Source organism: Anguilla rostrata, chromosome 6 (assembly GCF_018555375.3).
Source record: "Anguilla rostrata isolate EN2019 chromosome 6, ASM1855537v3, whole genome shotgun sequence".
NCBI lineage: Eukaryota > Metazoa > Chordata > Actinopteri > Anguilliformes > Anguillidae > Anguilla > Anguilla rostrata.
In genome coordinates this window covers 48,825,254-48,853,121 of record NC_057938.1, presented here as the reverse complement: position 1 = coordinate 48,853,121, position 27,868 = coordinate 48,825,254, and the positions used below count along the sequence as shown (strand labels likewise).

Sequence of the window (27,868 nt, the reverse complement as noted above, 5' to 3'; positions counted from 1 at the left end):
CAACTTGACTGCTAATGTGTAAACACAACCTTATCTAGCCCACGCTTGTTGTCGTCAGAGGAAATGACGGAAATGACGCATTTCCTCATGAAAGTTGTTGTATTACAGCAGGCTGTGTCACTGCGCGAAAACGGAGAAACAACACACACTGGCAGGGGTAAAATGGGGTGTTGTCAAAGGTAAAGCACCTTTTCTTTTCTTTCCAGCTTTGTTGATGTTTCTGATACATTACTAATTTATTTTGAGAAAATTAAACATGAACTGCTTTTTTACACACGTTGCACAAACTTAAAATGAAACTACGAAGGCATGTGCACTCTTGGCTGAGCTGAGCGAATTCGCAATGACGCAAACAAGAAAAAATCTTGGAATGCTGCAACAGAGAATGATTTACAAATAGTGGTGAGCAGCTGTTTGCATATGGTTGGCTAATTCATAGGTTTAACAGTTTGCAGGCATCTCCGAACAGCAAGTTAAGGCGTCACAAAAAGATCTGCGCGCAGCTCATTGCAACAGGTTGGTGTACTTTTCATTGCTGTTTACCAAATGACTTAAGACAACGATGAAAATGTGCTCCAAATAAAAGCACATTACCGTCACTCTTCAAAGTGAGTTATATTTCATGATGTTTTAAACTATTGGTCGCACTGAAATACTTTTACAGTGAACTACCAAAGCGCCATGTTTGCTAGACACACCCAGCAGTTCTCGTGTGTGATGAAATAATAATACTGTATTCATTGTATCTGTTTATTGGATTTATTATCCATCTGTGATAGTTATCTGGCAGCCGGGTAGCCATAAAGCTAGATTTGATGAGGTTACCAGAGTTGCTGTGTAAAATTTCTTTTTGTTTTCCTAAGAGGTAGCCAGCTAGCTAGCTCGCTAGCTAGTAATCCTTTCGAAAGCTAGCAGGCTTGCAAGAGATCATCAAGCTAGGAATCAATCCTTCAGCTAGCTTGCTAGCAATTCAGTTAGTTGACTTAGCTAGCCGGGCCACTGGTAAAAAAAAAAAAAAGAGATACTCTGCAAGATGCAAGACCATGGGAAAGTGGTCCGGGAATGGGACTTGACTACAATCTGATTTGGGCCTTGTTTAAAAAAAAAAAAAAAAAAAAAAAAATTTTGGTAAAGCCTACAGGCAAGACTGAATGATGGAGGCACATCATTCTGCATTAGATACTTTCATATTTGTAATCAAACAATTCACATGTGCTTGGAGTGCAGATTCTCAACTTCTATTAAACGGTATTTTCTATACATTTTGGTCTCACCATGTAGACACAGCACTTTTATGACACAGCCAGCCCATTTCAGGGGCATGATAATGTTTGGGACAAATGACATCACAGGAGGTTCCGAATAAGTCATGCATGTTCAATTTCTACCTTACAGAAGGTATAAGACAGCTTTCAGCATCTAGTCTTGATTCTAGGCTTTTGATGGCCTATGGAAGGGGTCCTCAATCTTATCCAGAAACGGCCGGTGTGGGTGCAGGCTTTTGTTCCAACCAAGCAGCAACACACCTGATTCTACTAAGCAACCCCTTGGAATCTTTCCTAACCACCTTGATTCGTAGAATCAGGTGTGTAACTGCCCAGTTGGAACAAAAGCCTGCACCCACACCGGCCCTTTCTGGATAAAATTGAGGACCCCTGGCCTATGGAGTCTGTTATTGGCATTTGTCAACACGAGGACCAGAGCTGTGCCAGTGAAAGTAAAGGAAGCCATTAAGATCTACACCTGCCCGACAGATCAGAAACACTCTTCAGGAGGCAGGCATGGATCTAGTGACTGCGGTCCGCAGAAGACTTCAATAACAGAACTACAGAGGCTATGCTGAAAGATTCAAGCCGCTAGTTAGCCACAAAAAACAAGATGGCCAGGTTAAAGTTTACTAAGACATACCTAAAAGCCTGCATAGCTCTTGTGGACAAAGGAGACTAAGATTCACCTTTCAGAGAGATGGCAAGTGTGGAGGCCAGAAAGAACTGTCCAACATCCATAGCACACCAGCTCATCTGTGAAACAGGGTGGTGGGGCTGTGTTATGGTTTGGGCATGTATGGCTGCCACAGGTACTGACTCACTTGTCTTCACTGATGATGTAGCTGCTCATAGCAACAGCAGAATTAATTCTGAAGTGTACAGAAACGGCTGAAGGTGGCTGTAGTACAGGCCTGGCAGAGCATCACCAGAGAAGATACTCAGCACCCGGTGACGAATACCAGTCCCGGACTTCAAGCAGCCGCCGCATGCAAACTATATGTAACAAAGTACTAAATATCCATCCATCCATCCATCCATCCATCCATCATCTATACTCGCTTATGCCTGGTCAGGGTTGCGGGAGGTGCTGGAGCCTATCCCAGCATGCATTGAGCAAGACGCCGAAATAGGCTACACCCTGCACAGTTCCCAGACCAGACCATCACAGGGAACACACACCATTCACTCACTCACTCTTACCTAGGGTCAATTTAGGCTCTCATATTACCCTAACCTGCATGTCTTCGGACTGTGGGACTAAACCGCAGGAAGCCCATTCGGACACAGGGATAACATGCAAACTTAAGTACTAAACCGACTATTTTCATTTACATTAATATGTCCAAAACATCACGATGCCCTGAAATGGGGAGTGGGGGACTAGGTATATGTATAAACAAAATGTATAAAAATATCCTTTAATGAGAAATTCCACTTTTAACCACATGTGAATTATTAGATTAGGAAACTAAAATTGAGGAGTACTGAGCCAAATCAAGAAAAAAAATCACTATGGAGGGCACAGAAAATAAAGTTAGATACTTAGCTTATTAAATAATGATACAAGATGCACAGTCCCTAGCAGCAGTATTTCTCAAGCTGTCGTGAGCCAAAATATTTAAAATGGCATGTTTGTGAACGCATTACAAATTATGTTATTGCATTTTCTGATACTTGAGTTGGGATTCAACAGGTTGAATAAATTAAGGGGAGGATTATTTTCTTTTGTTGTACAGAGACCTGTATGTTTCCCACCAGTTGTCTTTTTGTAAGTGACATTGTATTGAAGACTCATTTTCATTTTTTTCAGCTCAGAAATTAGGAAACAGGTAAGTATTTTTTCTTTACAATGTCAAGAAGAGTAAAACTAAGGCAATGTGGTGTAGATATTACAGTGAAACATATGCTAAATTTGAGCAATCATAAGCAAAAAATACTCATTTACTTTAAGCATTACTTTTTAAGCTGTCTAATATTCGCATTACATAAATGACTTAATGCATGCTATCCATTTTATTTCCAGCACTTGGGACCTGCACAACCCAATCCAGAGCATTCGTGAGAGTAGCCATGACACTCGAATCCCATTTAATTACATGGGGTTTCGTGGCCAGTACCACACACACACATTTATCAATAACTGTGCTCTTGACTCCCTGCTTGCAGGTTGTCACATTGCTGCTAAAGTGTACCTCAACATTAAAGAGCTTTTTGAGCAGGATTCCACGATCAGAGCAGTCATGACCCTCCTGAATAGCAGGAAGTACGCTGAGGCAAAAGCTCTGTGGCTCATTACCCTGGATCTTCGGGAGGGCCGCATAAAGCACTTCACAGAGAGCGAATCCACTGACGTTAGGGGCCACGTTACAGACTACCTCATAAACTTTTCGGATTTGACCGGCACCAGCTTCCACTACGAAGACGACAGGAGGAGTCCCAATCTTGAAGATCACATGTACAGCAAGACAGTGAGGTAAAATTTCCACGTAGAAGTTTCGTTTAAAAAATAGTTTCAGAGAAACGATAAAGGTATTCCCACAAATTTTTTCAATGACTGTCACAACTAACCAGTTATCCAGCAAGACACTTGCAGAAATGTGTTCGCGCATCTAGACGGCAGGCTTCAGAAATTTAACTGTGCAGAATAATATGCTGGACACTTTGTTAACTGTAATAAAGGGTAGCACAATTCCCGCTGAACGCTGTCTGGATATGTTTTACAGTAAGTTTGAGGAGTTTGGTGACGTGAGAGCGCTGGGCCCCAAAAGCAACCCCCAGCTCATTCTGGTGCACGTTGCCGGTCGGATGGATGGACTTCCGGCTCTGATCATCACTGATGATTATGGAAGGTGACCTTCAAAACTGGCAACTAAAGTGGGAAAATGTAACAATGAAGACTGAAGGGGAAATAAACACATTTGTTGCACCCCCCCCCCCATTTTACTATTTGTGTATTCAAATGTACCGCTTCTCCTTCAATGTCTTAGGGAATTCAAGCTGCAGTTTCTTCTTCTGGGCATAACCGCGAACACCGACCACACGGTGCTGTGCACCAGCCTGGATGGAGCGTGGTGGCTCTACGGTGACACGAAGACTCCGCTGTTCAAGGAAGTCCAGATGGAAGACATAACGACCCAAGGTTACGTGGTTTCCCTGGCAGCCTATGTTAACGTACCAGCAAAGAATGGAAGCGAGACTGAGCGGTAAGAATATTTCACACTGATGCGAAGCATCATAAGAGTGCCTGAGGTGCCTCGGCAGCATCTACTAACAAGTCTCCTCCCTTCTCCAGTTGCCCCTTTTTCTCCATGACGTTTCCTCCGCTCCTTCAAGCCGAGGGAGGGGAACAAGGACAGCGCCATGACAGCTTCATTCACAACCGCGAATGAAGAAGACTGGAAACACTCCACCCTTAAGCCAGTATTACTTTCTGCGCTCTCCTAGTCTGTTCATCTTCCTTCTGAATGTACTTCCTCATCCATGTTATGACCTCATTTTCTTTATTTGCTTTACTGCGTGTAGACAAAAGGAATCATTTATAACTTTCCAGTTTCTAGCTATAAACGTAGGGACCATATAGTTATACAAATGTAACTGTCATCGTTTGTTTTTATTTTTTTCATTTTTTTTTTGTCAATTGTCTTACATTTTGTGAAAATCTACCAATGACAATGATTTACAGTACAAACTCATTCGCATAGGTAACTGAGAAGGACAAAGTGTGATTTAAAAAAACTGGTAGAACAAGGAATTATGTAGGAAACAAACTGACAGTTTTTATTATTTGCTGCTATCTTTTGTCCATTGATTGAATGGAGTGTCATTTGATGGACAGGGACTCACGTAGGTACTGTAGAATCCACTACTGAGGCCAGGGCGACCAACGAACAATCCAGCTTCAAAAGGAGCTGACGCCTAACACTCTTCTAATTTGTTCAAAGGTCAGCCAAAATGTCATGGACCAAGGAGCCTACCAAACAAACAGCGAGGGCAGCACGCATTAAATAGATGTAGGACAAAGCTTGAATACTGCCAAGGTAGATTTCTTTTAAAAAATGAAGCAAAACATGGAGCTGTATTTACCATTCTCATCCATGTAGGAAGAAATCCTTTATACAGGGACCGGAGCCCCTCCCCTTTAACTGACTTCATTAGGCAATCAGTGGAGGACTTGTACAGTATCCCCCTGTAGAAACAGAAACAGTGTTTGGCAAATTGGATGACGGGGTCAGTAGGAAAATTACCCGTGACTGTATTATCTTATCTTTATTTTTGCCTCACTAGGGTACTTGAAATTTATTGCATTTATTTCAAACTAATATCTTGTGTTAATTTATTAGGAACTTATTTTGTTTAGTTGCCAGTTGCTATTTGAAAACTCTGTATTTTTGTTTATGTTATTACAGTTTTGAAGTTGTTCCAAATTGTTTCGGTTTTTTTTTTTCCTCAAAAGAAAGCTTTCCAAGAAAAACCATTTCATTGCATTGTTAAACAAGACTCAGTTACGTGTCACATGGTCACGATAAAATCTGATTACAAGCTTTTTTTTATGAGGCTGGTCATATTTAAGCTATTTAATTTAGAATTTTCTTTGTTGCACATTATGCTGTCTGTGAACTGATATACTCTAAGCTACTAACTGACCAAGCTTCATTAACAAATCTCTGTGGCTTTAAACTCCTGAGTAGTCTTTACCTGCCATTGCTGTCTCTAGGTTGGTTCATAATTCTTGTTTTAACGACATCAGCAGGTGTCCCCATGGTAGCTGCTACCAAACCTGAGCAGGTACTGCATTAAAACAAGCATTTCTTTCATTACTGCACATCATCTTAATACCTCTCAATTAAACGGTATGGTACGGTAATAATTATATAAATACCATCTGTATTAAGTAAAAAAAATAAATACAAAAAAAAAAATACAATTGTGTATTTGTGTGAGTGTTCTATGTATAAAAAAAGGAAAAAATTGATGTGTTAGTGGAACATGTGTTAGTGGAACATTTTTCTTCTGATAAGATGAACTGCAAGATGTAACTTCCCCAACTACCAAATAGCAAGAATACGTCAATATTTCAAGAACCTACCTTGCCAAAGCATGACATAGGCTGTTGTCTTTGAGAGGGGTATTTCTCAGTAAGAAGTGCTTGACTGTGTCATAAGTCGTGAGATCTGAGTGAGGGAGAACTTTGAGTCAGCGCTGCCATTGGACTTTCATAAACCAATCACATTCAAGGCCAGTTTACAGTTATGCAATGTCTGATTGTAGCCAGACATTGCATTCAGCACATTTAATGGTCAGTCTTTTAGTTTGTACTGGAGCGACAGAATTTACTTTGTCATTGCTATAGTCTTTACGCCCATCGCTGCAACTTAAACTGTATTGAACTTTGACCCCATCGCCTGCTCAGTTGTCACGTTAATATTATTAGAGAATGTTCTCATCTCCTTAAAAACCTTTTTTTTTAAAAATGGATGACTCCACTTGCATTCTTTTCAGTTACATGTTTGTACGTTTTGAGTGACAGCATTCAGTATCAAAGGCAAGCGATAATGGAACGCTGGGGACAACGCAACGATATCCATCGGCCAATCATACATTGCCTAACTGTAAACTGGCCCTCACACTGAAAACAGTAACCCAATTCCACAGTGAACCTTCCCTTGTTTAATCCTCATTCAGACGACAGGTACAGGACATACCTCCTAAATTGACCAGGGCAGCCCTTTGCACATTGGGTACCCATCCCGCCCAGAGGCCTCGGAACCCTCCCTCAGAAACGATCTTCAGGAAAGCGTGGAACACACCGTGTACCCTGTCACGAGAGCGGTCCAATTAGCAAGTGTGTGCTCGCGTGTGTGTGCGTGTGCGCGCGCATGGGTTCCCTCCTGGGACAGAGACACCACACAAACCAACCAAACAACCACACTAAAGTGCCTTCATGTAGGGAGGGACATGGTTCAGGACAGTTGAAATATATGGAGGAAATAACAGCAGTCGGAGTGTGGGGGGGGAGTTGGGGGGGGGCAAGCGGGGTCACCGAGCGGTGGTGGAGCGGGACACTCACCGGGGGGGCTTTCCTTCCAGCCTGCGCCTCCCCTCCATCTGCATCTGCACCTTCACCAGGTCCGTGGGGCTGGCCATGAACTGGCCCATGGCCCCCGCCACCATGCCCCCCACCGCGGCTTTCCTGAACGGGAGGAGGGGAGGGGCGGGGGGGAGAAAGAAGAGGGCGCTTCGGTCACCAACGCAACGGGCGAGGCCAGCTCCGCTACACCCGCGGCCACCGTAGCGGTGACCGGCAGGAGATGCTCTGCCGCGCTCTCACCAAAGCGGAAAGCTGTCGTCTGCGCTCTTGCCCAGCACCGAATCCCGGAGCTGCTCGTAGGCAACCATCCGCACCCCCGAATACACTATTGGACAGCAAGGAACAAATAACTGTTAAAGCAACGGCGCACAAGCAAAGGGTTTTACATTAAATGCTGCCCTCTGCAGTCTGCCACAGAATTAAATCCTAAAAGTCACCATACTTACACCGCAATGTTGTCTCTCCAGTCACAATATAAAGCACTTTTGCTGTTCTAGGCGAATCCTCATTTGCAAATTAGGAAGATTCATCAGGACTACACATTCGTTACAAAACCTTTGAATACACAAACTGACACTGTTACATCCCACTACAAACTACAAAAAAAGTATTTGGCTGGAGGACTAGGGAACATGGGTAAAAAGTAAAGCAGCTTACTGCCATGCTGGGAGCAACTGCATGCATTAATTCTGTTGCAGTTTATCACAACTTTTTCTACTCAAGGAACAACAGACTCCCGGGTCTGTATACCGATGTGTCTGTAGATGGCTGGTGTGACTCCTTGCCATAGTTTCAGCGGACCCTCTTCACGCACAATCCCGACGGCAGTACCCAGCATCCCCCGGTACGCCGTCTGACCTCTGCCTCCGTCCGCATGCTTTCGGAGGGCTGCCTCGCCTTGGATCTGAAGTCTGGTTTTCGTCAAGTCCAGCGGGAATGTTACTGTGGTCAAATACAGAAGCAATACTGATGACTGCTGTAATTTCACACTAAGTTTTTCAGGAGAAAAAAACAGAAAGCTGGCCTTTACGCTCTTTGAAACCACCTTATTATAAAAAGAAAACCTTGGCATGAAGAATTTTTTATGTGGACTTAATATTCCGTTTAACTACTAACGCAAAATGAACTCATATTTCAAACACTATCTTCTTGACACGTTAAAAATTAGTCGCCAATTACTCAACAATTTAGTAAAGAAAATGGCGAGCTAGCTACCTATTTCAGCAACAGCAGCTGCACAAGCTGACAAGGCGAACTTCGTCGACCGCGGCCACTTTGAATAAATAGATTTATTTTCTTCTTGAAGATCCATTCCGAAATACAATCGATTAAGCAAGCTACCATTTCATTTGGTACAACGTCCCAAATAGGCGACTTCGACATAAACTGTAAAATCATGACAAACTAAAGAAAGCGCACCGATAATTCCCACTGAGGACTCCGACCCTCATGAGCAGGTGATGACGCACTTTCGTAACGAGCACGTTGCACTGTTTACTTTCCTTCATCGACCTTTATGAACGCAATCCAGCTGAGCAAAATAGCACAATGTCCCATAATGCACCACGACGAAAGAGCCGGTCGGGTAATTTAGCAAATTTGATTGGTTCACAAGCGGGTCTGAGTGTCACTTCTACAGTCTATAGACTTGTCGCAGGGAAGTGAGCTTGATCTTTATGGTCTGGCTAAGTACTTGAGCAAAATGGTAGACTGTAGCCTAGAGTATCGCCTGGTATCCCCATAGAGCGTACATAGGAATGTCTTGGGTATTCCTCAGGCCGCATACCTCAAGCCCTAGCCTTGTACGCAGCTCCGTGAAGCTAGCAACAGTTAGACATCCTGTATATAATTCCGGTCAAAATTTTCCTTATTCTACCAAAATAAAAGCATTAACGTTAATAGCGTTCTTTAGTCTCGAAGAATAACATCACAGTAACCACGTTTTCTGCGCTTTAATAGAGACTTACCTTTAGTTTAAAACATTTCAGATACAATTTGTACACAATTGCTAGCTACTAGCTTGCTGTGTGGCTGGTTTAAATTAAGCCTGGAATTTTAGTTTGTATGTGTATTTTTTAAATTATGATGATAGCTAAAATAACATGTAGGTTATGTATTGGATGCATACAGTCATATTCAAATGTTACCATATACTGTACAGTAATTTTTAAATGATAATTTTGTTTACCTCTCACTTATTGTCACTGCTACAGTGAAATAGGAGTAAACATGAATGTGTCCTCCCACTTTCCAGTCATGTTTATTCCAGCGCCACCCTTCTGATGTCCATTTCTACTTCTGTCTTTGCTTTCTTGAAATATACTGAACTCACCCCAGAATGTTTTCAGGATTTTGACAGATCTGTTAGCCAAATGAAAAAAGGTGTACATTTACTCTACAGACTCATATCTTTAGTCACCTGGTCACAGGCATTTATAATAAGCATACAACAGATCAGTGTATATAGTAGGCTATTCGTTTTGAAAAAGCTTGCCTGGGTGTTAAGAAACAAACAAAAGCAACTTTCCTCATCAATTTGGATGTTACCACAAATCACTTTACGGTAAGATACGAAGCTGCTTGTGCTTCCATGTTTGCGTGGTGTTATGACCGCTTGTTAAAGTCACAACAAAAAATGGGAGACCACACGGTAAAGGACTTGGTTAAACAATAGTTTTAATTTAAATAATCAAAAAACGTAAGAAAATGAGGTGTGTCGTTCAGTAAATCAGGGTGAGTGGAGGGTGTTGGATGCATGGACAGTGGAATGAAGTGAGCTGGTGTTGTAAAGTGCAAAAAAGAAACTAAACAGGCCCTGCAGCCATCCAGGCAGGAGCGGAGAGACCGTAATGAGTTTAGTAACCGTAATGAAATTCAAGTCATGGATTGAAAAATACACATAGAACAATGGGACATTTATTTCAATTGAATTTTATTTTAATTCATTTTGTGAATTGGCTGAGCTTGTTCCAAAGGAATTGCCATACGGCTGAATGCTACGTTGTAATGAAGATAAAAATTCATGGGATATATGATGCAATAATAGAAACAAACATAGATCAGATAAAATAAGATCAAACAACTATTGTGAAGATTTTAACAGTAAATATATTGAAAAACATTTTTTCATGAAGGGTAGTATGAAAGGTTTCTCATAACCAATGCACCGAAGGCAGCTAGATACGTCAGATTTCTGATGTTCCTCTGTGTCATAGTTGTGTCTTTTTGTTTCTGTTTTTCCTTTTTGGGCCACCAGTTGGCGACACTTCTCAGTTTTTGTATTTCTGTTCATCTCCTCATTGGTTATGATTTGTATTGTATTTGTATTGGTAATAATTGTATTATTGTTTTCCATTATTGTCTCTTTATTTAATCATCGTCCCCACCTGCCTCTCGTTTCCCCTTCCCTCTCGTTTGATTATGTATTGAGTTCGCCTGTGTCTTGTCTATTTAAGTTCTTTGTCCCCTTAACTTGGGTGCTGGTTCCTTGTGTTTGTTTCTGACTATATGTATCTGCCCGCTTTTGTTCTGCTTGCGTTTCGTTTGTGTTTCTGCCTATGTGTTCCACCTGCTTGTGTTCCGTCGGTCTGTATTCCATCTGCTTGATTTCTGCCTGACTGTTTTGGTTTACTGTTTTCTGCCCTCCTTATGTGTCCCCAGTGTTTTGACTTTTTGAGTTTCTATGCTTGTGTTTAAGTATTTTTGAGTTCATTTTTTATTGCCCCTTGTGGCCTTTTGTTTGTTCCTGTTTGTTTTTTTTGTAATAAGTAAAGCCATTGTTTCATTTACCTTTGAGTCTCCTGTTTATGATTATGCTACTTGCATTTCACATCTAAATGTTTTTGTGTCTATGGGATGTGTACAAACAAGCACATCTAGTCTATACGTATTGTGTTCAAAGGAGGAAATGACGTTTTCTTTTTGGCAGACTATATCTTTCTGTGAAAGCGAAACCTAGAGAAGGAACAGGTGTGACTGAGGCAAGATGGAGCATCACGCCAGGTAAAGCAGTGTTTTATCTTTTGATCTTTAGTGATGTTTCTGATACACTGCTCATTTATTCTGAGAAAATTTAGCTTTAACTGCTTGTTCCCACACATTGTATCATGAAAACAAAACTACAGAGGCATGTGAACTTGTTTGAGCTGAGACCTATTTGCAATGCCAAGCGTAAGAATAAAAAAACTTGGAACGTTGAGAAGAGTGATTCATATTGTGTTGAGCAACTGTTTACATATTTTATTTGATTAGCTGTTTTATCAGGCGGCAGGAATTTGACGAGTTAACCGATCACAAAGCAATCTACCATCAGCTCATTGAAACAGGTAGGTGAACTTATCTTTGCTGTTTTCTGAATGACTTCTAGTCAACTAATGATGAGACTGTGATCCAAATAATAGCACATTACTTCCGCTTTTTAAAGTTAGTTATATTTTAAGATGTTTCAAACTATTAAAGTGAACTAGTAGCATGCCATGATTGCTGGAACCATGATCTCCTGTTTATGATTATGCTACTTGCATAAGGCAAATTTGTTTACACCCAATAAAAAAGTGACAATAATAATGCCTTTGTTATCGATTTAATGTCATGGTTTTGGGTGGATGTATCACCCAGCTCGATTCCCTTCCCCCTCCCTTCTCCTCCCCTGCTTCACTAATTCGAGTGTGCCACGTCAATATAGCTTACGGGTGGAGCTTTCGCTCTGCCTGCAAGTCCTCCTGCGCTCATTGGTTAGAGGTCTGCAGGCGTGTTAGTGCGTTCGCAGTGCACCTGTCGAACTTTCCATAAGGCAAATTGTGGGTGTAGTATCGCTCTAGCTTATGTTATCTGTCTGTAGTCTCTTCCAGCTCCTGTGAGTGGAACTGTCACTTAGTTCACCTTCGGGTGCATTTGTTTTCTATAGGCTTTTGTTTGCTCGTTTTCCTCAGTTCGGCATTTCCGGTTTAGCGGATTGCGTCATTTATTTGGGATAGTCTCCCGTGGAGTGAAGCCCTTTTTCTTTTTTTCATATAAGCAACGTTTATCTTGTTTACTTGTTGAACAGGACATACATCCGCTGTATTCTCCTTGCAGTATGTGCAAAACTGAAACGAAACTGAAAGTATAATGGAAATACATTCAATATTGGTACATAAAGTGCAGTACAGGTATGCAACCAATGTGAATAAATGATACAATATAATGTAAGTTATGTTCACAAATTCTACAAATTATTAATATCCGTCATAATGACAATATTTCCTTTGCAACAAGGCTGAACTGATCTAAATAGTAATTCAGATATAAGGAGAAATGACATTCAAGCATAAAACATTTCTCAGGATTATTATCCCTAATTTGACTTGCACTATTTGACCAAAAGTATCTGGATACCCATTGGTCTGGGGCTGTTTTTCATGGTTTGGTCTAGGCCCCTATGTTCCAGTGAAGGCAAATCATACAATGACATTCTAGATTATTCTGTGCTTCCCCAGCAGTTTGGGGAAGGCCCTTTCCTGTTTCAGCATGGCAATGCTCCCGGGCACACAGCAAGGTCCAGTCGAGAATGGTTCTGTTGAGAACGATGTGGAAGAACTTCACTGGCCTGCACAGAGCCCTGACCTCAACCCCATCCAATCAATTTAAAAGCCTGGCCAAATCGCCCAATCAGTAATCAGGACCCGACCTCACTAATGCTCTTTGAGCTAGATGGAAGTAAATCTCTGCATCAGTGCTCCAACATCTAGTATAAAACTTTCCCAGAAGAGTGGACGTTGTTATAGCAGCAAAGGGAGGACCTCCTCCATGTTAATGCCCACACTTTTGGATGAGATGCTGGATGTCAGCTATCCACATTTTTTTGGTCATGTAGTGTAAGCTTCCCCAAGGTTCAGCACAAACCGATTGCAAGAGAAAATTAATCACATTTTCCACTATGACAGCTCTAAACAAAGTGACTGCTTCTGACTTCTAAACCAGTCATGAAATCACGAACAACCAATCAATCAATTTTAATTTGTAGAGTGTTTGTGAGGGAATATAAGGAAGAAGTAAATAATTTATGTACAAAGGGGCAAGCCCATGTAAGGCTTTAAAGGTAAGAAGTAGTATCTTATAGTCTATTTGGAATTTAACTGGCAACTAGTGAAGCGATGCAAACACTGGGCTGATGTGCTCGAATCTCCTTGTTCTAGTGAGAATACGAGCTGCTGCATTTTAAATTAGCTGGAGCCCTTTCACAGAGGAATTTGCACATCCAGACAAAAGAGCATTGCAGAAATTTAATTTTGAAGTAACAAAAGCATGAACTAGCTTTTCTGCATCATGTAAGGACAGTATTTTCTGAATTTGAGATATTTCAAGTAATAAAAAGCAACCCTAGAGATGTTTTTAATATGTATATCAAATGCAAGATCTGGATCAAAAGTAACACCAAGATCTTTCATTACACCACTTGAAGTAATGGAGATTCCATCAATGTTAAGCATACAGTCAGATATTTTGCATCTCAGGGACTTGGACCCCACTACCATTATCTCGGTCTTATCGGAGTTTAGCAAGAAAAAGTTTTGGGTCATCCATTCCTTTATGTCTATAAGACAGGCTTTGATCTTTGACAGCTGGACATATTCATCAGGTTTAACTGATAGATACAACTGGGTGTCATCTGCATAGCAGTGGAAATGAATGCCATGTTTGCGAATAACTTGTCCCAGGGGGAGCATATAAAGAGAGAAGAGCAAAGGCCCAAGCACAGATCCTTGTGGTACTCCATATCTAACCCTGGATAGATAAGAGGAAACATTATTAAAATGGTTCAGAGGTTACAATCAGAGGTTACAAGGTCAAAGTAACATGACCTGACTGTGTTCTTGCATAAACAGCTTAGAGGGTGAAAAAATTCCTTAATTAAATTTAAATGCGTGTTACATGATAGCGTTCAACTGCTTCCTTAGAGCAGGTATGACAGCTTTCAGTATCAATCAAAATGTATTTATATATCGCTGTCACACTGTGACCACCCTGGTAGGGACAGAATAGCTGAACACAGGGAGATGCAGGAATTCCAGATAACTCTGACATCTTATTATTTACTAGCGAGAGAGAGAGCATTTTGCCCGTCACCCTCACGGGATCGGGGTTAAAAAAAAAAAAACAAAGACAAAATAAATGAAATTATAAATCGTTACTTTTCAGCCTGTCTCTGCCTCCCCGGTCTCAGACACCTACTGTGGAAAGAAGCGCACTTTTAAATCCTGGACTGTTTGTCAGCATAATGACCGGAGTTGCGCCAATGAAAGTCAAGGAAGCCATTATGATGCTGAGAAATAAGGCGTGTTTAGTGCGTTCGCAGTTGCACCTGTCAAAAGAGAGAGAGAGAGAGGCCCCAAAGCTATGCTGCGACCCTGTCATAACCCCCTCCTCCACCCCCCAGACCCCCCCCCTCCCTGCCCCATCAGAACTTAAATTGAAATTAAACACCTGCTGGGGATCCTCTGCAGCAGACTGGGTACAACCAACCAACAGGGTAGGGAGAAAAACCTGGTACAATGGTGTTTTTCATTATTATAACTAAATAAGTAAACTATCATAAGTAAATAAATGCAACTAATAATATGAAGAATAAAAACATTTGCGTTAGATACATTGTTATTATACTTAGGATTATATAATGTTTATTTGTTGATTTGAAAATAAGATCATTTAGAATTAGTTCATGGAATCTGCAGGGTTTGTACTCTACAGCTTTTGGATTAAAAGTAAAAGTTTTTTAAAAAACATAGACAATATTGATATTGTAATTCTGTCATAAGTAAATAAACATTTATTTACTTATGATAGTTATAGTTAGTATTTATTTACTTATGATAGTTTACTTATTTAGTTATAATAATTAATGAAAAACACCGTTGTGCCAGGTTTTTCTCCCTACCCTGTTGGTTGGTTGTACCCAAAGGGGTAGAACTGTCGGACAGGTATTTAGTGTTTATCCCTGTGTCTCTCTTTGAGACTTGAGACGTGGTTATTCTCTTAATGGGGAATAACTTTTTTGAAACCCTGTTCTGTCGCGTCTTGTCTTTCTAATTCCCCACTCCGTCACATTTAATGGGCTTCTCATCCAATTGTGTAATCTATTGTTTCATAGTTATCTGACACCAGGTAGCTGTACAGGTTGGCCAGCTGCTATGTAAAGCTTTTTATTTGCCGATATGCAGCTAGCTAGTTAGCGAACTACTAGTCCTTTAGCAAGCTAGCAGCCTGGCTAGTCATTTAACTAACTAGGAATCAATCCTAGCTAACTTGCTAGCCATTGAAAATGCATTCAATATTGGTACATAAAGTGCAGTACAGGTATGCAACCAATGTGAATAAATGATACAATATAAAACATAATGTAAGTTATTGTGGTGTGGGGATGGCTGGTTTAAGCAGCCACACCTGCCCTGGGTCAAGCTAATTAGACCTGGCCAATTGGATAATTGGCCAGGCTAATTGGACCCAGGAACAGGAGTGGCTGCACCTGTGCGTAGTGAGGTAATCACTGCGCACAGGTTAAATCTGCCATCCCCACCCACACCAGGGAGCTCTCTGTCATGACAGGGTTTTACATCTGCTCATTTGGCTGTACCATCTTGCCAAACCCTCGTGAATAAATGTGGACTGCTTGAACATCATCTCCCTGTGTGTCTCTGCTGGAGGGCCCCAAGGAAAGCCACTTCGGTGGCCTGTGGCAGGCGTGTTTGCCACAGTTATGTTCACAAATTCTACAAATTATTAATATCCGTCATCATAGTATTATTCCCTTTGCAACAAGGCTATGACCGGAGTTGCGCCAATGAAAGTTAAGGAAGCCATTATGATGCTGAGAAATAAGAAAAAAACTGTCGAAGACATAGGCTAAACCTTTCCAAAAATCAATAGCTTGAAACACCAGTAAGAAGAAAGAAAGCAGTGATGAGCTCAGTAATTACAAAGGGCCTAGTAGGCCAAGGAAGACCTCTACAGTTAATGACCGAAGAATTCTCACCATAATGAAGAAAAACACTAAATACCTGTCCGACAGATTTCCTTTTTTTGTACAAAGACCTTTCCAACAAGCTGTCTTTTGATAATTGACATTGTTTTGAATACTCATTTTAATTTTTTTCAGCTGAAGAATTAGGAAATAATCAAAGGTATGTATTTTTTCATTACAATGTCAAGAAAAGTAAACTAAACCAATGTGGTGTAAATATAATGGTGAGTAAAAAATAGTAATTGACTTTAAGCATTACTTTTAAAGCTGTCTTATATTAGCATTACATTAATTATTTGATGCATGCTACCCATTTTTTTCCAGCTCGTCGAACATGCACAGCCTAATGAGGAGCATCCGTGAGAGCAACTACATCGTGCATGGTGGCCAGTACCGCACACGCAGATTTATGAATACCTGTGTTCTTGACTCCCTGCTTGCAGGTTGTCACATTGCTGCTAATGTGTATCCCAACATTAAGCAGCTTTTTGAGCAAGATTTCACTGTCAACGCTGTCATGACCCTCCTGGACAGAAAAAAGTACGAGGAGGCAAAAGCTCTCTGGCTCATTAACGTAGATCTTCGAAACGGCCACATAAAACACTTCGCAGAAAGTGACTACATCGACATTCGGGGCTACGTTAAAGACCACCTTCCAAACTTTCTGGATCTGACCAGCGCCAAGTATCACTTTGAAGATGACAGGAGGAGTCCCAATCCTGAAGATCGTGTTTACAGCACGACACTGAGGTAAAATTTCAATTCAGATGTTTCGTTTAAAAAATTATTTCAATGAAACAGCACCAGTATTCCTACAGATGTTTTCAAATGATTGTCGCAACTGAGCATTTATCAATGAACACACTTTCACAAATGTGTTTGCACACCAGGACAGCTGGTTTTAGAAATATAATATGCTGGGCACTTTGTTAACTGTAATGAAGGGTAGCACAATTCCCGCTGAATGCTATCTGGATATGTTTTACAGTAAGTTCGAGGAGTTTGGTGACGTGAGAGCGCTGGGCCCCAAAAGCAACCCCCAACTCATTCTGGTGGACGTTGACGGTCGGACGGATGGATTTCCAGCTCTGATCATCACTGATGACTATGGAAGGTGACCTTCAAAACCGGCAACTAAAGCGGAAAAATTAACACTGAAGACTGAAGGGGGAATAAACACACTTGCAGTAAGTGTGTCCCCCCCCCCCCCATTTTACTATTTGTCTATTCAAATGTACTGTTTCTCCCCCAATGTCTTAGGGTTTTCAAACTGCAGTTTCTTCTTCTGGGCACTACAACCGAATACTCCAACCACATGGTGCTGTGCACCAGCCTGGATGGAGGGTGGTGGCTCTACGATGACATGATCACTCCACTGTTCAGGGAAGTACAGACGCGATGCCTAGTGAACCAGGGTTATACGGTTTACCTAGTTGCCTATGTTAACGTACCAACAAAGAATAGGAAGCAAGACTGAATTGTTTCGCGTTTCATCGTCCGTCTGTGAGGCCAGTCCGTGCCCGCGTCATCGTCCATCCCCGTCATCGTCTGTGCGGCCAGTCCGTGGCCGCGTCATCGTCCGTCTGTGCGGCCAGTCCATGCCCGCGTCATCGTCCGTCCGTGTCATCGTCTGTGCGGCCAGTCCGTGTCCGCGTCATCGTCCGTCCGTGTCATCGTCTGTGCGGCCAGTCCGTGGCGAAGTCATCGTTTGTGCGGCCAGTCCGTGGCGAAGTCATCGTTTGTGCGGCCAGTCCGTGCGCCGTCATCGGCTTGTGCGGCCAGTCCGTGGCGAGTCATCGCCGTTTGTGCGGCCAGCCCGTGGCGCCGTCATCGGCCGCTTGTGCGGCCAGCCCGTGGCGCCGTCATCGGCCGCTTGTGCGGCCAGCCCGTGGCGCCGTCATCGGCCGCTTGTGCGGCCAGCCCGTGGCGCCGTCATCGGCCGCTTGTGCGGCCAGCCCGTGGCGCCGTCATCGCTTTGTGCGGCCAGTCCGTGGCGAAGTCATCGTTTGTGCGGCCAGTCCGTGGCGAAGTCATCGTTTGTGCGGCCAGTCCGTGGCGAAGTCATCGTTTGTGCGGCCAGTCCGTGGCGAAGTCATCGTTTGTGCGGCCAGTCCGTGGCGAAGTCATCGTTTGTGCGGCCAGTCCGTGGCGAAGTCATCGTCTGTCTGCTATCTAATCTAATAAATAAAACTAATTTCTTGTTGGTCACAGTCTTGTATGCGTTTAAATTTTTTTTGATGCAAGAATCAATTTATGTCCAAGGAAGTCTGTGCGGCGTCATCATCGCCGTCTTTTCCCGGGAATGTCGCCACAGACACCCAGTTCTTTAATCATAAATTATTATAATAATAATAATATAAATTAATATAATAACACAATGGTGATTGAGCCTATTATCTAATTCGGCGATAGATAGTAACTTAACAAACATTTATTTTAATGAAAATCTTCATTAAGAAAAGTTTTCTCCTTCTTCTCATTCTTCTCATTCTTATTTTTCCTGCCGCCTATCCCACTAACAACATGTCTCCCCATTGGACATTTTACCGACACCAGCCAAATCCTCACCCTCACGACCCAATCAAAAACTCGCATACACACGCAAAATTCCCATACCTTTTTATTCTGAAACATTTCCTGTTTGAACTGCTAACCTGCATGTGGCCTAGTGGGTAAGGTTACAGTCTTGGGAACATGGGGTAGTATTGTTTTTTATTAGATTACTTTAAACAGCAACATTCTTTTAGATTCTGAAATTTGACATTGTGATTTTTTTTTTTTTTTTTTGTGATATCTTATAAGGTGAAAGTACTTACAGCTGTCCTGATGGTGAGAGTGGAATCAGCACAGCCATGTTGATGTCCGTGTCCTGTCTTGCTTGACGGTATGACATATTTTCGTACATTACATTTTAATATATAAACATAAATTGACTAATGTCTTTTCAATTATGTTTTTTATTGTACTTGCACTATGATATCTGTTTTTGATTCCTTTTCAACTCGAACAGGATCTTCCTCTGGTTCTGGGACATGAGACTCCTGAGACAAGCAACCATTTCATCCTTTAGGTATCTGACGGTCCATCTGAACAGATCAGAGTTCACGATGCTATGGGCATGTATAGAATCATTCAGCCAGAGGATCTGGATTTTTTGACTTTCCCTACAAACAAAACAATGTATTTGTCTTGTTGTTGCATTTGCATAACTCTACATTTGATTCTAGCGATGCCTTCAGAAATGTTTGCGAGCTGGACTATTAGCTACCCATCACAATGGCTCCAGACTGAAAAACTGTCAGCAAGTCAATCCTTATGTTTAATACAAAATGGTATATTAAATTACCTGCAAATGATATAAGATGAAGACTCTTATTTCTTCGTCTTGCATTTAACAGGTGGCGGAATTGGAGGTCCGTGGTACTGAGATGATTACAGAAACCCCAAACTACACCATGTCGGGATACCTTCGATGGTACCATGCGGCATCTTTGGCAACGTATGCCATACTACACCTGACATATGCTGCATTGGAATTTGATTTATTTAATATATAATATTATATAATCATTTTTGTTTATATAATTTTTAAAATACCTAATATTTTAAAGTGATATCTAACACTTATTTGTTCTTCTAAGAACACTGGCTGTCCTAAGACACTGTGGCATTGGAGGACTTATCACAGATCACAACATTGAGGAGACCAAAGGTAAAAGGTACCGCATTGTATTCCTTGGTTTTATTCTTAGGGGTCCAAGCACCAAAGGTGTAAGCCACCCTATTGTGTTTCTTCATTTTGTTAATATTTAGGAGGTCAAGCACCAAGGGTGCATAGGACCCTTAATGTTTTTGCTTATATTCTTCTTCTCCAACCTTTCACCACTTTCCAATACGCAAATACTTGGCAGGCATGTCAGGTGTGACTTCCACAAGTGTACCCCCTCATCCTGGACAAATATGCTTATAGAACAATATTGAATTGTCTGCAAATTTTTCATACTTTGACAATGTTTGTCTGATTCTCACCAAATTTGGCATTCATGATCTACAGTACGTCCCAGTGTCAAATTAAATATTCATTAAAAATCACTGTTAATTCTCAGATGGTCCAAATATGCCACTATGTGAATGAAGAATACATATACAGTGGATTACTGCCATTTTGATTTTCATAAATTATCCATTCAAAATAAAGTATTGCTTTGCATTATAAAATTCCCAAATTCTGCATGTTGCTCACAGGTGACATCCCATATGAGGACAAGAATTTTCATATTAATTTGGCATATAAATGTGTTATAGATACAGTTGATGTAGAATTGGTACATCTATCACGTCAAGCTGGCCTTTATGGAGCTGACACACAAGGTAGCTTAGCGTAGTAATGGCATTACATACATTTCCTCTGTGTGCTGACAGTCTTTATAGTGTCTAATTTTATCTGCTGTAGAGCTCCTGCCCATAACTCGCCCTGAGTTCACAGACCGCTCCAGTCCTGTCCCTAACTCTGTGGTTGTGGAACTCTTCAACCCTGTTACTCCCCTTCCCATGTCTTGACGTAGCCTGGAGGTCCAGATACATTACCTAGCCCCTCCAAACTGCACTATACTGAATTATACAATTTGGTCTTCTATTATTCCTGTGAGATATTACTCCCAATGTAACCTGCTTAACCCGTTGTATTTTCCGTGATAGATCCTTCATTACGTTTCTGCTACATTCCAATTTACCACTGCTTTACACTGTAGTGTAAAGCAGGTGTGACAGTTCTCTGTAAAAAGTAAAATACAAATAAAATTTAATTGAAAAATGCTTGTACAATTCACCAATATAGTAATTACCCATTCTCTGTTGACATATGAATTATATAACTTCAATTTTAGTATGAACCATTTATTTTTCAAGTTAACTAAGAAGCAATATTTTATTTATTATGAAATATGTGTGGTAAATGGTAAAAGGCTGTAAGAGAAACCTGTAATATTCCTGTTCCTTCTAGAGGGCACAATCAAGTCTGACAGAGTGTAACAGTGGCTCCGTCCCTCAGGCTCGTCCAGAGTGATACAAATGTCGAAGCTGAAGAGGTTCCGTCCAGCTGTGGCACAACACTGTGAGGAGCTTGTTGAAAAGATGGACAAGATCGCTACAGCAAGTAGACAAGGACTCTGATATGAAGGAATTTGTACCTGCAAACTGAAATCTGTAATAGTGAATTGTTTTCACACCAGTATGTCTTGCATTTTTTATCTGCATAACTGACAGCACGTCATGGTTTATTCTTTACTAATTTCACTGTCTCTGTATGAAATATTCAGAGTCAAAATTACTCTGAAATATTCACAATCAAAATTCTGCAGAAGCATTCTTTCAGCCGCTTTTGGGCAGAGAAGCCCTTTGCTGTGACATCGAATTTTGCTTGTAGGCTATACCAGAGGTTTATTTTCCTCTTTATTGTTTAATATCACCTCTCATGCACTTTAAATCATGTTATAAAAATGTGCATTTTTAGTAGCTTTCTGGATCATGTTGTTAAAGTCCTGGTGCTGGCCAAAGCAGATGGCCTCCCCCTCTAAGCCGGGTTCTGCTCAAGGTTTCTTCCTTTTATAAAGGGAGTTTTTCCTTGCCACTGTCGCCATAGGCTTGCTCTGAGGGGGTTTCAGGCCCAGGATAATCTTACAGTATTTTCCTTACTTGCTCACATTATATTTGTACATTATTGTTGGGAAATGCAGTATCCATTCTCATTCCTCGTTTTAGTAAGGTTTTTGAGGATTACTCGCTTTGGAGTTCATTTGAGTGAGAAAATTAACCTGTACCAGAGTTTCGAGGAAGTGATGCACAATACAATGCCAAGCGTCTGCAGACGACACTGATCTTGAAAGAGTATTTTTTCAATAAATATATTTTAAAAACTTTGAACACTGTCCAGTTATATTTATGTACATTAGGAACTGTAGCCTGTGCAGTACGTTGTGACTGTCTTTTATTGTTTTTGGTGATTAATGTGAACTTTGAAAATAAAACATTTTCTTTTTAAAATCATTTTTAGTTTTTAATCTGTTATTATTAGTGCATTACAAGCGAAAGCTATGTTAAGCCCAAAGCAAACCTGCTATAAGATTACTATAAGCCATTAAAAGTCAAATCCAAGCACACGCACACCCCTCGCATAATTTGATACGCTAAGTTTTCCTTAAGGTGTGGCGACGTGTATGAGGTTCTTTAAAGTCTATGCCACAAAGACACATTTCAAACAAGCTGTATAGCCCTCTTGACAAACATGTCTTAGGCTGTATACAAAACATATGGCCTAGCAGGCCTACGGGGCTCAGCTCCTTCAGAATCATGGGAGTCCCAGTATCTGGTGAATAACTACACTCTGATTTTGGAACCTTGGCTCATCAAAGAGAATGCAGAACCTGCCTTTATAACAGAGCGGAATATGGTCGATGCTGGTGAGCCACACAAAACACCAGCTGCATTACAGCCCCAACGGTTGAAGTCTTGAAGCTGATCCTCACCTGCCTTCTTGACGTGACTATTTAAAATCAGTTGACGAGCGAATGTCCGGGTTGTGAATATATGACCACCCCAGCCAGCTGAAACGTAGACGTCTCTTTGAACCAGAAGCAGTACAACTTGGTCACCAAGCTGCAGACAGTGTGGCTGGAGGGCCCAACTCTCCAAGGTGCTCAAAAGCATTTATTCTGAAACCAAATCCTGTGTGCATCCAGGGAGCTGCGGACACAATTGTTTCAGAGCTCAAGGATGAGCCGCACATAAGGGAGAGGCTGCAGAAAATCAAATAGATGGACCTGGGACTGGGCAGTATGAAGATTATTGATGAAGTGTGGTGGGGTTTCTGGGAGATCGAGGGTGCCACACAGGACTGTTTGTGGGGTGATATGTCTGAAGAAAAGCAGTCCCAGATGATGGCCGTTTAGCTATGCTTCACAGCTATGCTAAATAGCATCATAGGCAGTTTGAAGGAAAAACCAACATAAAACCTCTTAGTAAGGTGTTGGGCCACCATGAGCCACAAGAACAGCTTCGTTGCACCTTGGCATAGATTCTACAAGCTTCCAGAACTCTACTGGTGGTACATGGCGGTCGATCTCCAGAAACCGGGGTGGGCAGCCCTGGTTTACATTATGGAGAGTGAGGACATGTCAGTGCACCTCACCACACCTCCACAAAGGTATAGGTGGTCCTGAGGCCTGGCTGACTTAGATTCAGCTCTTATACAACACTAGGATACATCTAAGAAAGGTATTTGAGTGCTCAATCTAGTATTCCTGGCAGATGACACAACCTCTGGCACGCAGTTCCGCATCTAATTGCCATAGGGCTGAATGCTAAATAAGATTCAAATTCATTGGACATATGATGCAATAATAGAAACGAGCATAAATCTGATTAAATAGGATTAGGCAACAATTGCACAGATTTTAAAAGTAAATATCTGTCATGAATGTTTCATGAAGGGTAGCAGGTAAGGTTTCTCCCAACCAATGAATCAAAGGAAGCTAGACATGGGGGAAATGTCAGATTCCTGATTTTCCCCTACTCTCTTAATTATTTTATTTGCTACTTGCATTTCACACCGTTCCATTAAAATGTTTTTGTGTGAACACACAAGTCTATAGAATGTGTACATACGGGGTCATCAAGTCTAGGCTTATTGGGTGAAAGGAGGCAATGACGTCTTGCAGTTCCCTCCCCGTTGGGTATTCCTCTTCCGGTGGGCCATCCGTTCCCAGAACCTTCTATTTGATAGACATTACCAGAACCTTCTATTTGATAGACATTACCAGAACCGTCTATTTGATAGACATTACTAGAAGTAAAATGGGATGTTGCCAAAGGTAATGTTTCGCACGTTCTATAAACTTAAAACAAAACTAGGGAGACGTGCAGGAACTTAGATAAGCAGAGAGCTATTTGTAGCAAATGAATTTATACTGTGTTGAGCAACTGTCTGAACATGTTGAACTTATTAATTGCCTTAACAGCTCACGGGCATCTTCAAATGATGTGTTCAACCGCCACAAAGAGATCTACAAACAGCTCATTGCAAGAGGTGAGATTTTTATTACGGTTCACTGAATTACTTAAAATAAATAACAATGAACATGTCATCAAAATAAAAGTGCATTATCTCCATTCTTTAAAGTCAGTTATATTGTATGACGTTTGAAGTTATTAAAGTAGCCCTGAAATACTTTTTCCGTGAAGTAGCAGACTGCCAGGCCTGCCAGGACAAAGACACATCTAGCCATTCTAGTGCGTGACCAAGTAATAACGCATTTACCTGTTTAATGGACTTATTATCCATTTCTGATAGTTATCTGGCAGCAGAGATGCTGATGAAATTAGCCAGCTACTGTGTAAAGCTTTTTATTTGCTGATAGGTAGCTAGCTAGCTAATAAGCTTTTAGCAAGCTAGCACTCCTGCTAATGATTTAGCTAGCAAGGAATAATTCTACAATAATTCTCTAAGCCAATTTTTTCTTGATTTAACCCTGTATTTTTCCAACCAGGTGTCTTTTGATAAGTGACATTGTTTTGAAAACTCATTTTCATTTTTTTTCAGCCCAGGAATTAGGAAATAATCAAAGGTACGTATTTTTTTCTTTACTATGTCAAGAAAAGTAAACTAAGGCAATGTGGTGCAGATATTATGGTGCAATCTGCTAAATTTGAGAAATCATGAGTAAAAAATACCAATTTGCTTTAAGCATTACTTTTGAAGCGGTCTTCTATTAGCATTACATACATTTTTTAATGCATGCTATCCATTTTCTTTCCAGCACTTGGGACATGGTCAGACTCATCCATAACATTCATCATAGCACTCAAATCCCATTTAATTACATAGCATTTGGTGGCCAGTACCGCACACATAGATTTATGAATACCTGTGTTCTTGACTCCCTGCTCACAGGTTGTCACATTGCTGCTCATATGTATCCCAACATTAGAGAGCTTTTTATGCAGGATTCCACCATCAACGCAGTCATGACCCTCCTGAATAGCAGGAAGTATGCGGAGGCAAAAGCTCTCTGGCTCATTAACTTAGATCTTCGGAAGGGCCACATAAAACACTTCACAGAAAGTGACTACATCGACATTCGGGGCTACGTTGAAGACCACCTTCCAAACTTTTTGGATCTGACCTGCACCAAGGATCACTATGACGACGACAGGAGGAGTCCCAATCCTGAAGATTGTGTTTACAGCACAACAGTGAGGTAAAATTACAATTCAGATGTTTCGTTTAAAAATGTATTTCAATGAAACAAAAACAGTATTCCTACAGATTCTTTCAAATGATTGTCGCAACTGAGCATTCATGAATGAACACGCTTTCACAAATGTGTTTGTACATCAGGACAGCTGGTTTTAGAAATATAACTGCGCAGAATAATATGCTGGGAACTTTGTTAACTGTAATAAAGGGTAGCACAATTCCCGCTGAATGCTATCTGGATATGTTTTACAGGAAGTTCAAGGAGTTTGGTGACGTGAGAGCGCTGGGCCCCAAAAGCAACCCCCAGCTCATTCTGGCGCACGTTGCCGGTCGGATGAATGGATTTCCGACTCTGATCATCACTGATGACTATGGAAGGTGACCTTCAAAACCGGCAACTAAAGCGGAAAAATGTAACAATGAAGACTGAAGGGGGAACAAACACATTTGCTGCACTGTGTGAACCGTATTCCCCCCCCCCCATTTTAATATTTGTGTATTCAAATGTACCACTTCACCCCCAATGTCTTAGGGAATTCAAGCTGCAGTTTCTTCTTCTGGGCAAAACAACCGAATACTCCAACCACATGGTGCTGTGCACCAGCCTGGCTGGAGGGTGGTGGCTCTACGATGACGTGGTGACTCCACTGTTCAGGGAAGTCCAGATGAAAGACCTACAGAACCAAGGTCATGAGGTTCACCTGGCAGCCTATGTTCACGTACCAGCAAAGAATGGGAAGCAAGACTGAGCGGTAAGGATATTTCACACTAACAAAGCATCATAAGAGTGCCTGAGGTACAGCACAGCACCTACTGTACTAACACATCTGTTCCCTTCCCTGTTTCTCTTTTTTAAATCCTCCAGTCATATCACATGACATTTCCTCTGCTTCTTCAAGTTCAGGAATGACAACACCATGGAGACACCACATTTTAATAATTTGGTTTACTGTATGTAGAGCTGCTTGAAAGATCTTTTTTTATTCCAGCTTACAGCTATTTAGGAATTTGCAGTACACGTGTATAAATATTTTATTGTCATATATAGTATTTATTTTGCCCATATAAATTCTTTCAGTTGTGAATTACCAAATTAATACTAAAGACCTAATATACCAACACCATAGAAATTCCCATAATTTTGAATTAGATATTAATGTCAGATGCCCAGATGACTTTTAACCATGTAATGTACATAAATTCATTCTAACTGAAAAATTAAGAAAACAGGGTTTGAAAAGCACCTGATGAATGTGAAAGACAGGAAATAATATTTCCTCCATCCATACAGTATTCCCCTGTAAAACAACAAACTGTGTTTGACATATTGTCAGCAGGCTGCTTATTGTTGTTTATTTTTTGCCTTATTTAAAAAAATGCACTTGAAAGACTGAATGTCTGGGGTTTCATTTATTTGAAACTGATTTTGTTTACTGGACAGTAGATTTCTTCAGTCTATAGGCCTACCTCAAGCTAATGTTGACTGGACATCCTAATCCAGTGTTACTAATGTAACACTGGATGCCACTTGTGAAAAACAATTCTGTAAAAAATTTATATCCTGTAAGCTGTAAATTCTACACTTAATAACATACAGTAAGTAGTTTTTACCTGCCATTTCTGTCTCTCTTGGTGGGTCATCACATCAGCTGGTGTCTCCATGATAGCTGAAATCAAACCTCAACAGGTACTGTATTTAAAAAAAGAATGCTTTCATTACTGCTAAAGATGTATTAATATGTACAGTAGTGTAAGAATTATTTAAATACTATCTGTTTTTAAGAAAATAAATAAAATAGGAAATAAAAAATACAAATGTGTGTGTGAGTGTCCTATGTATATATAAAAAAGTTTTGCTGTGTTACTGGAACAAGCCAGTTTTTCTTCTGACAAGATGAAAAACCTCTTTTTGTGTGGACTCAATATCCAGTTTAACTACTAATGCTAAATTAAATCACATTTCAAACACTACGTTCCAGACACGTTAAATATTAGTCGCCTAGCCCAGCCACATTCAACTACTCAACATTTAGTACAGAAAATGGCGAGCTAGCTACCTATTTCAGCAACAGCAGCTGCACAAGCTACCACTTGATTTGGTACAACGCCCCCCTTTGAATGGGCGACTTCTACATAAGCTCTAAAATCATGACAAGCATAAGAAATAGCAACGATGATTCCCACTGAGGACTCCGACCTCATGAGCAGGTGATGCACTTTTGTAATAAGCACGCTGCACTGTTTACTTTCCTTCATAGGAC

The 27,868-nt window shown here is 41.0% G+C and overlaps 3 protein-coding genes and 1 long non-coding RNA gene across 10 annotated transcripts; 3 read left to right on the top strand and 1 right to left on the bottom strand.

Annotated features, from left to right (window-relative positions):
* The first annotated feature begins 73 nt into the window (after positions 1-73).
* On the top strand, positions 74-5,881 carry LOC135257479 (uncharacterized). The gene is made up of 7 exons (XM_064340236.1): positions 74-179; positions 449-516; positions 3,079-3,097; positions 3,292-3,741; positions 3,992-4,117; positions 4,256-4,471; positions 4,561-5,881. The coding sequence occupies exons 1-7, from the start codon at positions 88-90 to the stop codon at positions 4,655-4,657; spliced, it is 1,068 nt and encodes a 355-aa protein (XP_064196306.1). The 5' UTR covers positions 74-87; the 3' UTR covers positions 4,658-5,881.
* slc25a27 (solute carrier family 25 member 27) lies at positions 5,020-27,868 on the bottom strand. Of its 5 annotated transcripts, none has more exons than XM_064340237.1 (9): positions 27,698-27,868; positions 8,572-8,699; positions 8,107-8,298; positions 7,597-7,681; positions 7,336-7,458; positions 6,971-7,083; positions 6,355-6,439; positions 5,964-6,056; positions 5,020-5,454 (listed from the first exon to the last, which is right to left on the bottom strand). In XM_064340237.1, exons 2-9 carry the CDS (start codon positions 8,666-8,668, stop codon positions 5,223-5,225), a joined length of 1,020 nt encoding a protein of 339 aa, XP_064196307.1. In that variant the 5' UTR covers positions 8,669-8,699; positions 27,698-27,868; the 3' UTR covers positions 5,020-5,222. The 5 variants fall into 5 exon arrangements, with proteins under 5 accessions (XP_064196307.1, XP_064196309.1, XP_064196308.1 ...); XM_064340239.1 differs by lacking the exons at positions 8,572-8,699; positions 27,698-27,868 and adding exons at positions 9,324-9,379; positions 9,880-10,172; XM_064340238.1 differs by lacking the exon at positions 27,698-27,868 and having other exon boundaries at positions 5,020-5,238; positions 5,352-5,454; positions 8,572-9,195.
* On the top strand, positions 10,966-26,378 carry LOC135257481 (uncharacterized). Of its 2 annotated transcripts, none has more exons than XM_064340244.1 (6): positions 10,966-11,358; positions 11,620-11,681; positions 16,490-16,514; positions 16,679-17,104; positions 17,343-17,468; positions 26,140-26,378. In XM_064340244.1, the coding sequence occupies exons 1-6, from the start codon at positions 11,342-11,344 to the stop codon at positions 26,354-26,356; spliced, it is 873 nt and encodes a 290-aa protein (XP_064196314.1). In that variant the 5' UTR covers positions 10,966-11,341; the 3' UTR covers positions 26,357-26,378. The 2 variants fall into 2 exon arrangements, with proteins under 2 accessions (XP_064196314.1, XP_064196313.1); XM_064340243.1 differs by lacking the exon at positions 26,140-26,378 and adding an exon at positions 17,615-18,132 and having other exon boundaries at positions 10,975-11,358.
* LOC135257483 (uncharacterized) lies at positions 18,331-22,399 on the top strand. 2 transcript variants are annotated; one of them, XR_010330663.1, is made up of 5 exons: positions 18,331-19,238; positions 19,365-19,424; positions 19,753-19,853; positions 19,996-20,073; positions 21,357-22,399. It is a non-coding gene; the product is annotated as an uncharacterized LOC135257483 (long non-coding RNA). The 2 variants fall into 2 exon arrangements; XR_010330662.1 differs by having other exon boundaries at positions 18,333-19,238; positions 19,996-20,066.